The sequence below is a fragment of the Tyto alba genome, unplaced genomic scaffold (genome assembly GCF_018691265.1).
Source record: "Tyto alba isolate M040663 unplaced genomic scaffold, T.alba_DEE_v4.0 Super-Scaffold_42, whole genome shotgun sequence".
Classification (NCBI taxonomy): Eukaryota; Metazoa; Chordata; class Aves; order Strigiformes; family Tytonidae; genus Tyto; species Tyto alba.
Genome location: NW_024881318.1, coordinates 17,334,941 through 17,347,793, shown reverse-complemented (window position 1 = coordinate 17,347,793; position 12,853 = coordinate 17,334,941). Strand labels below are relative to the sequence as shown.

Here is a 12,853-nt window from a genome sequence, read left to right as displayed (position 1 = left end):
TAAATCTCATTTTCTAGTTTGGTTTTTTTTTTTTTTTTTATTGTCTTTTCTGTTAAACTTTCTACAAAAGTTGTATAAACGGTTAAGTAGAGAATCTCTATCTACAAAATGCTTTCTTTCATGTGGATTACATTACTTGGTGTACATTTAATATAATAGACTGACATTTATAAGCACATAAAAATCATTTTACGTAATACGCTGCGAAATACGTTGACTCCTCCTCCGCCTCACCCCTGAAGTGCCTCCTCCTCTATCCTCCCCATCACTTTCATCGTCCTCTGTCTCAGCTGCATTGTTTTTAGGGCTGCCTCCTCCAAGCAGCGAGGTAATTGCTTTGTTCCGAGCATTTGTGCTAGCTGACACCTCTCCATCTTCTTCTTCTTCATCAGGATCCAAATGTTCCATAAGGAGCTTGAACTATTAAAAAAACAGATTAGCCAATGTTGTAACTTTAAAAACAGACATTTATATCACACTACATTAAATAAAATACAAATGGCAAGGTAAAAAACAGGGTAAAACAAATGGCAGACAACTTCAAACTTGAACACCTTATGTTTTGTTCTACAAACTTTTTACTTTCCTCTCTTTTTTTAGGAGACATGCAAAATCTTTCTTCCCGTGTTTCCAAAAATTGCAAGTTTTTCTAACTTATATTTAAAGATGCAGGGGGTATGTGTGTACATGTGTGTGTAATAAATACACTATATCTAATCTCTGTTCCTGTGATGGAAATAGTCAGGGTTAAAGTGAACAAGTTATATGGGAGAGGTATACAAGATGGATACCAGAAATTAGAAAATACTCCATAAAGATGAATAACCTTTAGTTGAAATGAATTTTCATTGTGTTTAAAATTATTGGAAGTCTTTGAAAGATAGTCCTGCTAAACATCCTGAAAAGAAGTGGTGAGTTATTAGTCTATAGCATAAGATTACCAGGAACTTAACATTTTGAAATGTTCGTCCAATACATCAGCATCTCCTTTCAAGTTTACACTGTGTTACCTAATTTGAAAGGAATTCAGGTTTTCTGCAAAGCAATTTTACTTACATCTAAGTACTGTTTTACTATACTCCTCTTCACTTCTTCAGTGATCTTGGAATTAGCCATATCACTCCGCAGAAAATCCAGAGTTTGTTTTGGATGGAAATGCACTCCTGTCTTCCTGTTTATCGCTTTATCATAAACTTTTGCAGATTCAGATGGAGAATATTTCTGAATTTTACTGTTTAAAGAAAACAAAAAGGAATAGCTTTTAAGGAAAGTCCAAAGTAATTCCAAGGAAAAGCTTTTAAAATCTTCAATATATTTTAATCATTCCACATACAATAGACATCCTGGTAACAAATTAAATCATTGCTTTTTCTAAGCCAAAGTTTCATTATATTCAATTTATCATTTTTATGTTTTTTCTCTTACATAAATCTATTGCTTAAACAATTAGTTACAATCAACTTTCAAAAAAACTTCCAAACTTAATCCTTACAGAGAACTCACTAGATAACAAGATGGCCTGTTATCTAAATATCCTTACCTATCAGAGAATCCACAGAGGTTCTTTAAATGCTGTTTCAGCATCAAAAGTAATAATATACCTTGGGAGACATTTGCAAATTCAATTAAAGGAGCTGAATTTTCTGGTAAACATTTCATTACTGCATTTATATCATTTTCTTCATCGGAATCTGAATCAGAGTCTACTCGTTTCCGTAACCTCCGAGGCTTAGAAGCTTCCTCCTCACTTTCGCTCTCACTACCACTGTTACTGTCACTCTCAGTCTCCTCATCTGATGAAGGTTTTCTTTCCTTTTTTTTGTCTTTCACCATAGACTGCAAGACAGAGAAGTTAACACACATTCCAAAATTAGAGTAAGTAGCATCATGTATGTTTCTAAAAAATTTTTACAAAATCATTACTAGCTTAAATTAGCAAGAAACCCCTGAACAACGTCATTAATTTATAACTCAATATTAAAAATTAAAATTATTTATGGCAAAAAGATGCTGAAAAATTGATCCAAAGCCCACATTTTTTAGAAGGTGGGTACAGAAGGATCTGAAGTAACAAGTACAATAAGAAGTATGGCATGTTATACTTAAAAGACTCCTCAAGTTCATTAGCTGTAACAGCAAAATGTAGTAGAAGGCCAAATACAATAAATCAGGAAGAAAATTCTGTTTTTCTTTTACTTGGATAGAATTTTTGTGTGTCATTCAGATTTCTGTATGTACTTTGGTACAGGCTAGTCCCAGCTATTTTTAATCTTTGTCTCTTAGAATTCTATGACACTAATTACACTGCTGACCAGAGAAACCCTCAGATGTTCATACACAATAATAATCAGTTCTACTACCTGTAGAGCTACAGAATTTCACACGTGCATTATTATTGCACATAGTATGATTTTTCATAACACAGAACTTAAGATGTCCTAAGCAGGATCTCATCCTTTCTGCCCTGAGTGCTACACACTGGTCCCCAATCTGAAGAATGGACTCTTTCTAGCTGATTAAAAATCGACTTTGTTAGGGTGAGAATTCAAAGCAGTGTACTCTCTAGGCATCAACTCTGACTTGTACTTACTAGTCAGATTGGACATTCTAGAAAGGGGTTTGTTTCCTAACATTTTGCACCTTCTACTGTTAAAGTTGTCCAGGAAATGAAGACACTGAAGTCTTTAAGAAGCAGAGGCCTTTTTCTTACAGGGTTGTGTATTGCCATAACAACAGATACTATACCAGGATTCAGGTTCTTATACACTAGCTTAAGAAAAGACATTGTGCACTCTTTTCTCTCAATAAACAATGTACTTAGTCTCTCAGGTGACACACATGCAACTGGCATCAGCTACTTGACAAAATAAACAGCCAACTGGATTTCATTATTAAAATTATACAAGCATCCACAATAAACTATTATCTCATTATGATTCTGAGTTCATGTACTTCTAGATGCATGCAATTAATTATTACTCAGCCATATCAGGGAATGATATAAATTTGATGCTAAGATCTCCAAATTCATCATTCTTTTTTAGTAATGTAAGAAGCAATGTAAAGAAAGTTTTTAACTAGTGTCTACCAGATGTAGACCAGAACAGAAAGGGTTGCTTGTTTTTAACTACTGGTTATAAAGTAATGCTGCTGGACCATATCATAATAATGGTACCGTGTTCACTGAAAAATCTACCAAATTAGAGAAGCTTATGTTGCTACCATAACAAATATACTAAAATATAAATCCACATACCTCTTTAAATGACTGTAGTAGGTTGCTACCAGAAACTGATAGTGTAATGTCTATATGATGCATTATAAACAGTGGCTCTTCCTGTGTTTGATAAGGAAAACAGGCTAGATTGTCTGCTATGTACAATAGCATATTCACCTCTGTTTTCTGGAAGTTAAAAAAAAAAGTACATATAAATACACATAAAATTATCCTAGATGTATACACTTAGACTGTGCTGCCAGCAGTCTAGAGCAAAAACATGATCACAAATTTTATTTTGCACATAGCCCCAAACCCACTTTAAACAACATTTATATATGCAAAATTTAGTCATACCTGAAGATACATTAGATCTGATCAGTTCACACTGAGTACAGAAAGATACAGAATGATGCAAAAGTAACAAATGCATTCTATTATAAAGTAGTATTATATAGGTAAATATCTTATATTACAAAGCAAAACAAAGCACATCAGGGAAATAAATATATCAAAAATTATGACACAAAAATACATTGTAAAAGGAGAATTTAAGCTTGTAATGCTGTGTTTTAATTTATTTTTGAGTGAAGGAAATGTGATGCTTACTGCAGTATCATCAAAGAGGTTGAGTAAAGAAATTAGAAACGCTCGTCTGTGTTGACGGTTCCCTCGGATCATGGAGTATAGGTGTGAACACAATGCACTGGATGATTCATCATGTCGAAAACCTCTTACAGGATCTTTTGGGCAGGTATTGATTGCCTGCTGTACCTGGTAAGACATCTTCATACCAGCCACAGCTTTCATCTGAAATGGAAATGTATTTATTTAAACCATTGCTTTGAAAGCAGTAAAACTTTTTTTGAGTGGCTGTTTATCTGAAGTTTTAACTTTAAAACATGCACTGAGGTGATACTACTTTTTGAGCTGGCAAACGGATTAAAACAGAACTCATGGTACAGAGCAGAAAGTCTTGTGAATTGGTCTCACTATAAATTCTGTTAGAAACAGACAGACAATCTGTTTACCCACTACAGCCAGGTAGTCCATTTTAAACAATTTTCAAGAATACTGAAATTTTTTCATACATGAACAGCATATTTTATCAAATGCTTGATGTCACTTGAGGTAGAACCAACAACTGAGTCTATATTAGTATAAGAGGACTTGCAGAGCCGCGGAAGAACGACACGCCGAGATGGGTTCAATGTGGGTGATAGAGCATCATATATCTTTATTGGTCCAGGGTACATATATTTATACAGACAACGCTAATTATTATGCCTACTAGTCACTAGCTGATTGGCTTAAGCTCTAAAGGTCGTGTTTGCATGGTCCACCTACTTGCAGTTAGCTAACAGCACAAGCTTCTCATAACACTAAGTTTCTCATGCCACTATTTCTAATTCCTCTTTACTTGTTTTCAATACACAACGGTACCATAACACGAAGTTTCTCAGGCCACTGTTACCATAACACTAGGTTTCTCCGGCCACTATTTCTAATTCCTCTTAGCCTGTTTTCGACACACCACCGTACACAAGGCCGAAATGTCCTTGACATTCCTCATGTATCAGCAGCTGCGAGCAGCTGCAGGCAAACCCTAGTGAGGCCCAGCACCAGCGAGGCAGCATCAGCCCCTAGAACAGGCTCTGATCGTACAACTGCTCGGTGGGCTCATGACCCTTGTCTCTGAGCCATTCTCCAACAAGGACTAACAAACAGAAAATGAGAAGGTTCTTGCATACATCTTGTAATTTCCGGCTGATTTTATTTACTTCAAGGCTCCTGCTCTAGCTTCAGAACAAACATAGTCTCTAGGTAGGCTGCATATCCAACTCTCCTCATACCACCCCTATACGTTGTCTTAAATCCCAGTTGCCTACATAGCAAATTTCATCTGTTAGCCTTCGCCTACTGGATTAAATATCTGTTTGGAAGCCATCAACAGTGTAATGCTCCAATGTCAGTGGAATACAATCAGATTTGGGAAGTCCCACAGTATAGTACAGATGCTGAACCTAGACTGAGGCCTTCTGAAATAAGGAGAAGGTGCTGCAGCTCACTTTCAGATCTTAAGCAGAATTATTGGCACTATGTCTCAACTCCACAAGTCCTCACCTAGCCCTCAGATTTTCCTTTCAGCAAGATTCCTCAGATTTAAACAGCTTCCTATGCTCCTTCTGCTTAAGTTACAATTTATAAAGCCTTCAATGCCTTAATGTCCTAATACATTTACACTAAGGACTTCCACTTTTACAAGGTGTTCTCTTCCCTGGTTCACTGATAGAGGAAAATCATTGCTAAACATTATGAAATAGCTGTCCTTACCTCTTACCAAATAAATGCTCTTAGGTATTATTCAGTGAGGAAAATATTACTGTGAATTACAAATTAAAGGAAATTTTGGGTGGGAGGAGACACTTCAAATTATTATATCCTTTCTATTTCTAAGAATGAGAAATCTCCAAACAGGGTGAAGAGTTGAGATCATCTTTACAACTGCTTATAGTTATTATTTCTTTCTTATTTTATATTCTTTTTCTGCAGCTGAGGCATATTCAAGTGTTAAACCACTACCAAACATAACAGTATTTTGTAAAATGTTAAAATTAGAACTACTTACGTGAATGAACCCAGCATATTTTTTGTCTATTTCCACCAACTGCTGGTCAGCTTTATTTCGCATAGAGGGCTCTGGATCTGTGCCCATAGCAATTAAGTATGGCACACACTTGAAAAACAAACAAAATGATTATTCAGAGTCACTGTATCTCCACTTTATCAGTCTTTGTGCTTCAACTACACTATTGTTCTTGTTATATTCTGACTACTGCAGAAACTAGAATAGGAAGCTCTACACAATTTACTACCTGACTACTTTTTGCAAGCAAATAGAACAAAAGACGTGAGAGACCAGCATTACAAGTGACAGAAGTTGTGTGAGGTTTCAGGTAGTATTTTCCCTTCTCTCAAACTCTAACGTCAATTTACAGTACAAAAAATGTCATTTAAAAAACCCCACAAAACCACTACTTAAGACTGCACATGCACCATGGCTGTAGTATAAGAAATAATTACAAAAATATTATGTAAGCAAATAATAATGGAGATGATGTCTGAAGTTCTGACATTGTCTGTGGAATTCCATAGTGTTTGGAGGTGGTGGCAAGCTGACGAATTTTCCAGGATAAGGAATCAAATGAAGAAAACAACTTGGCATACACCCGAAATTTGTAACAGAAGTATGCTCCAGTGTACATCTGTACATGCTCTTTACGCACTGGCTGGGCTTTGACAACTTGATGCAAAACAGAAAATAAAGCTTTTGGAATCTCACTGGCTAAACAACATAAAACAGATTTTAAAACACGCTTTCTATAAAGGCCCCTTGCTACAATAAGAAATTACTGTAATGTAGATGGAAGAGAAAAACTGGAAATCTACATAGCAAGTGTGAATATCTCTGAAAACCTGAATAACAAAAACTCCCATCATAAAAGTCTACCATACCTGAACAGGATGGATGAGACCCTGGTTTAATGTCAGTGCAATGACATTTAGAGCAAAGTGGCGTACACTGGACTGGGTATGAAAGAAAGCCTCAAGGACCTGTTTGAGATATAGCTGCATGATGGAACTACTCATCCCTGAGGAAATATCACCCATCTCTTTCAGGTCTTCCTGTTTTGCTACTTTTTTCCCTGTAAAAAGGACAAAAGCAGTAACACACTCAGCACAGTATAATAAATTACTTTGCCATTACTTCAATGTTGATCTTTAAGCTTTACAATACATAAACATTTAAGCTGTCTTCAAATGGGTTTATGAAACATAGAACAGTCTGATAGTAAATATATGTCAAAAAAACAGAGACATGACTTTAAATAAAGTCTTGTTGCTTAATAAGGGGTTTTAATTTAAAAAATTTCTTACATTGTATTTATTATTTTCTATCTGCAAATTAACCTTCGAGGAGATTTTGATAAAAAGTATTATACATCTTGAAAGTAAATATAACTATTATGTGTGTATACCTATGCATGTAATGAATTTTTGAAAATTATTCTAAGATACTTTGGGTACAGTATTACTGATCGGATAACAATCTTAAGTGACTCAGTTACTACAGTAGTTGTATACACGAAAGTAAGGTTTTGTATGCTTCATTAGCACTGAAGAACTCAACACTTACAGTCTCTGTCTGCCTGCTGCATACGTGTATCCTCCTCCTGCAAGTAAGTCTGAAGGTTTTTTAACACCTGGATTTTTAAGTTTACTGAACAGTTCTTATCTGAAAGAATGCTGTTGTACAGACTCTTCACCTCCTGTTCGAACATTAAACTTGGGTGTTGTATAAACGCAAATCCTAAGGGTGGAAAAAAAGAGGAAATATTCCATGTTATTATCACCTACAAATTATATTTCTGCTTTCTAAGTCCTTCTTCAAAATAGATGTATGAAATTTATCTGCTCACAACAGCATAGCTTTTTCTAGTCCAAACAGTATTGTTTTTCTATATGGACACCATCCATAGCTTATAAGGAGTTCTGTTAATTATGACAGTTCTATGAGACATGACTGATGGATAAAGATGTGTTGTCAACCCAGGGCAGCTGCACTAAGAAGAGTTCTACGGGGCTGAAAGCATGTCCAGTGTAGCAGCCTGCATCTAAATGACTAGCAGCTCTCACAAGAACAAGGGAGTAACATTGCTGAAAATTACCTGTTGTTTATCTAATACTTTGTATAAAAATCATTCTGCTAAAACTGTGAAGAATCTCATTCATATACAGGCAGAAGAAACGTGGAAAAATTGATATCATAAATATTTTAAAATAAAATCTTAAAAAGAAAAAAAGTCAACAGTGAACACAGTAAAATTTACACCTCTTGCTCTAATTATTCATACATATTATCAAGGTCTTCTCTTGAAAACTACCTGAAGCATTCCTAAGACTACATCTGTTGGAAGATACACACTATAGAACTGTTTTTAGCTGCAGCCTTACCCTCGTAAAGGAACTGCTTGTTCTTAGTCTATATTTCATAAAAACTTCGCTGAGTTAGTGACAGTATATACCATTTTAGATCATAGATGGAGATTTAGAAGTGCTGCTGACAAACTCGTACAGAATATCATAAAGAAACAGTATTGGGAATATAACTTCTCAATTTAAATTATGTTTAACTATTTGATTTTTATTTTAAGACTGTTCAAGAAAAAAAGACATGAAATGTATTTTTTATGATCACAGGAAACCAAGATTCTGAATGAACACACAGAAAACATATGAACATAAAAGAATAATGAGGGGGAAAAATAAAAGCAAACAAAACTATGTAAAAGCAATATATAAAAATAGCTGTATCAAAGGGAAGACTGAGTCAAGTTTTTAAAACCAGCTCCACACACAGAGAAAAGACAGTGTATGTACAGGCTAAGTCCAGGACAAGACCTCATTGTACTTTGTCCTGGGATGAGTGAGTGGTGGAGTTTTTTGGTGGCAGGGGAGGGGGCTATCGGGGCAGCCCCCTGTGAGAAGCTTCTCGAAGCTCCCCCAGCTCCACGTCAGCTCCACCTCTGTTTGGAAAATTGACCCAATCAGCTGCGCCTCTTCGATAACGTATTTAAGAAGGGACGTGGTGATGGGCAGTCGGACTTGTGAGGAGGAGTTGCTGCAGCTGCATGAACACCAAGGTCAGTGGAGGAACGGAGGAAGAAAGGAGGGGGGAGGTGTGCCGGAGCAGAGACCCCCCCTGTATCCTGTGCTGAAATGGCAGGGCGGCCCCCGCTGCCACCCATAAAGATCTACGGTGGAACAGACATTGATTTATGGCCTGTGGCTCCTGCTTGTCTGATCAAGGTTCTGTGCCCGAAGAAGGCCAGGGTCTCATGGGAAAAGGAAGCCCCGCTGCTGTAATTCAGCACTGGGAGGATTGCAGCATGTGGGGGAGTCCCACACCGGAGCAGCTCGGGAAGGGCTGCAGCCGTGGGAGGGAATCCAGTTGGAGGAAGTTAGTGACCCACGACGGAGCAGTGTGGGGAACGCTGCAGCCCATGGGAGGAATTCAAGTTGGAGAAAGTTTGTGGAGGACTGTCTCCTGTGAGAGGGGGACCACGATGGAGCAGGAGGAACAAGTTTCGGACACTTCCCTCACCGAAGATGAAGGAAGTGGCAACGCTGACTGCACCCCCCATTCCCTGCCCCTGCACCGCTGGGGGAGGTGGTAGAGATATCGGGAGCAGAACTGAGCCCGGGAAGAAGGGAGGGGTGGGGGGAAGGTGTTCTCAAGATGTGGCAATGCTTCTCACTGTCCTACTCTGTTATGTGTTGTTAGTGTCTGTAATAAATGTATGTTCTTTTATTTTCTTCCCATAACGAGTCTGCCTTTTGCTCGTGACCATAAAGGGGAATTTTCTCCCCATCCCAGTCCTATCTCGGACCCCAAGCCTGGCTCTCTGTCCCTTCTCATTGCCGGAGGGGATGGGAGAGAGAGCTGCTGCATTGTGGTTGGCTGCCAACCAGGCCCAAACCACAACATATTTAAGGTCTCATTTCAGTTTCAAAACAAGAAGAAGAGAGAAGCAGTTGAGGTGGAGGGGAAAGAGGAGAAAAAGAAAAAAGAATTATGATGGTCTTTGGTATATGTGGTATGATTGTGCACTTTGTACAGGTGTATATTGATGTTTATAACTTGACCACCTCTGAGCAAGTCCAACCCATTCTTTAAAGTTCATTTTAAAAATGAAAAGTGTGTGCATATATGTGCAATAACCCATAACTTTTTTTCCTTCATTCACTTAAAGGAGTCTAAACCACCAGTATTGTCAGAGAAATTCTTATTTTTCCATCTCCTGTAGGCAGGGAAGAAATCTTACTTCGTGTAAGAATTTGTCATAGGAGATGAAAAAAGGCACATGCTGTGTTCTGTCAAGGACTGACTTCACATCTCACGGCTGCCTCACACCACTTCATACCTTCGTTTTCACTCTGTTGAGGTCTTAAGTGTAAGCACTGAACTTGGCTGAGTAAGACATTACCTGTTAGATACTTAGAGATTTAGCTAAATTTATTAGCAAGATTTTATATCCTCAATCTGCCTTGCAAGTACACATCTGGAAGAGAAACATATCTATAATCATTAAGATTATGGTTAAGCTTAATCCCTTAACAGCAGTGACATATTCCAAAGCAAAGGCTAAAACTGTTGAGTGTCCTTACTGAAATGACACACTAATAAGTGCTGATAGGAAAATACATACTCATCATATGATGTCTTCACTGTATATAAATGTTGAATCAGCTTGCTAGTCTTTTTCACTTTACTGCTGTACACACACATTGAATGGCTTCGACAATGTTGCTCCATTACCAGCCTGTAAGGTGGAACTTTGCACTGTCTACCCCATCTCAATACATCCAACAGCTGCCCTCAAAATGGAACCAGTACTTCGATGAGATCAATATATCACTGAAAACAGTTGTCTGAGTTTTAATTAAAGATTGATATGCTTACAGGCAGAGAAAAAAAAAATCTGAAGAATGTCTACTGACAGCCACCACCATTTTCTGATCACAGTTCAGTCTATAATTTAGAAACATTTTTGGCAAATGCAACATTCTCCACATCCATAAGCAAAGCAATCATGCCTATGGTTACAAAGACATCCTCTATCCCACATACAATATTCTGTAGAGGACAATTGAATTGGGCTGGACTACAGTGAGTGTGGAGTTGTACACCTTGATGTAACATCTAGAAAATCTCCAACTAGCCCATAAAACCACAGCATTGCTTCTGCAAGAGGCAATTCTGAAGCCAATAATCCCACTCAGCTGTCTTAAATAGTTTCTCATAGAATATAAAATCAAGATTCAGTCTTGGTCCTTATCCTCAGAACTCTCTCTAGTCTGAATTGAAGCAGGATATCTAAAAAGCCACCTAAACAGTAACATAAAGAGAAATTCTTGTCCACAGTTAAACGGTGCAACTCAAGCTTACATACCTGGGTGAGAGCTTTTACACTAAACCATAACCATGAACTGAACTCTTCCAGAAACCAAGGCCTATCTGTCCAAACAAGATTCCCTCTCATGTAAGTTTCTGACCTTAAGAGGAGGATGAACATGACACAAACCACTCAATGGCAGTTCATGTACTACTGCAAGTCACTGAAGTACAACACTATTGTCTTCAGATAAAGAATCAATTTAAAAAGTGAAATACAGCTAAAATCCCAAAACAAACTGTATTATCTAGCCTATGGCATCATCTCAATGTCTTGTGAAATCTCACAGAGCACCCCTCAATTGATATAAACTGCTAGAGTTCACTTGACTCCTGCTGAATATCTTCTCCTACGCTTACAATGTTCAAAGTTTTTCCAGCACCTTTTCTAGTTCTTTAACCATACCTTCTGGACTGAAAAACAAGATTTGAAGTTTAAACATACTTGCACGTGAAGAAAAAATAACATCTCCATTACTACGGAAATCCACTGCACTTTAAGACTTAGTCACACATCAGAAGGCATTCACTGTCAAAAGCATCCACTCTGCTGCAAAGTATAAAACTAGCAAACCCTTGATGACTTTTTTATAGCCAGTTCTCAAATAAAACACACAGTAAATTTTGATTTTAAACAAACTCCCTTGCCACTACACAAATATATGAATTCCTACTGAAATGTGTGGATTTTTACTATAGCAGAATAATAAAAATTATTAATATTTCTTACCAAGGCCAATAATGGCTTTTGTCTGTACTTCTTCATCTGAATGCTTTGTAAAATACATCAGCAGTTCAAGTACTTTATCCTTAATGTTAACCTGAGCAAATTAAAACAAAAATAATAGCTGTTTGAAGATGAAACAGATGTTTTTAGTCTCTTATAAAAAGCATAAATATCAAAAAGAAAAGGAGAAACACAATCTTACTGCATGGCCTTTGCAAACCCATGTATTTTAAACCAAAAAAACTATTGTATGCATTGTGAAAAAATACATAGCTTTGAGGGATTGGGATTAATGTGCTTTCAAATTAAAGTGGATCATTCAGTGTATCTAAGACATGGACAGTAAATACAAATCACTTTACCTTACTGTTTCCCTTAAAATCTTCTTGATCAAAATCAAAATGCCGACACAGTGCTCCAACAGTGAAAAGTGATCTAAGCAGTGCTGGTTTATTGGCAGTAAGTATTGTACTGTTGGGGTCTTCTTGGTGTTGACTTTTTAATTTTGAAAGTGCACCTAGAGTAACAAAAAAGTTTTGATCACAGTGTTTAATTGTGGTATCTCTAAAGCTAAGACTTGTAGCCAAAACCAAGAACTGACAATTACATGTGATTTTACTTACCATAGTATCTATTAAAACAGGCCCACACAAATTTATAGTTCTGGGTGACCTTGTTCACAACAGCCCCAAGACAGCTCACACAATGCTGAACAACCTAGGACCAAGAAAGAGCAAATTAATTATATATTTAGAAGTTAAAACTGAGATTTTTGTGAAGTTATGTAGGAAAAAGCTATGCTGAACTAAAATTAATGATCTAAAGGATGTGAAGTCTATCTGCTAGACTGCTCTGAAAACCCGCTCAAACTCATTAAAATATAGCAGCAACA

The 12,853-nt window shown here is 37.0% G+C and overlaps 1 protein-coding gene across 3 annotated transcripts in view; it reads right to left on the bottom strand.

Moving 5' to 3' along the window:
* Window positions 1–12,853, bottom strand: part of NIPBL (NIPBL cohesin loading factor) — a 168,439-nt gene that overhangs the window by 1,665 nt on the left and 153,921 nt on the right. For 2 of the 3 annotated variants that reach the window (XM_032992323.2, XM_042804993.1), the window contains 11 exons: window positions 12,585–12,678; window positions 12,324–12,478; window positions 11,965–12,055; window positions 7,416–7,589; window positions 6,734–6,924; window positions 5,847–5,954; window positions 3,827–4,027; window positions 3,257–3,403; window positions 1,541–1,836; window positions 1,057–1,231; window positions 235–420 (listed from right to left, as the gene is read on the bottom strand). In XM_032992323.2, the coding sequence (XP_032848214.2) occupies window positions 235–420; window positions 1,057–1,231; window positions 1,541–1,836; window positions 3,257–3,403; window positions 3,827–4,027; window positions 5,847–5,954; window positions 6,734–6,924; window positions 7,416–7,589; window positions 11,965–12,055; window positions 12,324–12,478; window positions 12,585–12,678 (1,818 nt within the window). Of the gene's footprint in view, window positions 1–193; window positions 421–1,056; window positions 1,232–1,540; window positions 1,837–3,256; window positions 3,404–3,826; window positions 4,028–5,846; window positions 5,955–6,733; window positions 6,925–7,415; window positions 7,590–11,964; window positions 12,056–12,323; window positions 12,479–12,584; window positions 12,679–12,853 lie in introns of all 3 variants that reach the window. The other variant, XM_042804992.1, reaches the window with a different exon arrangement.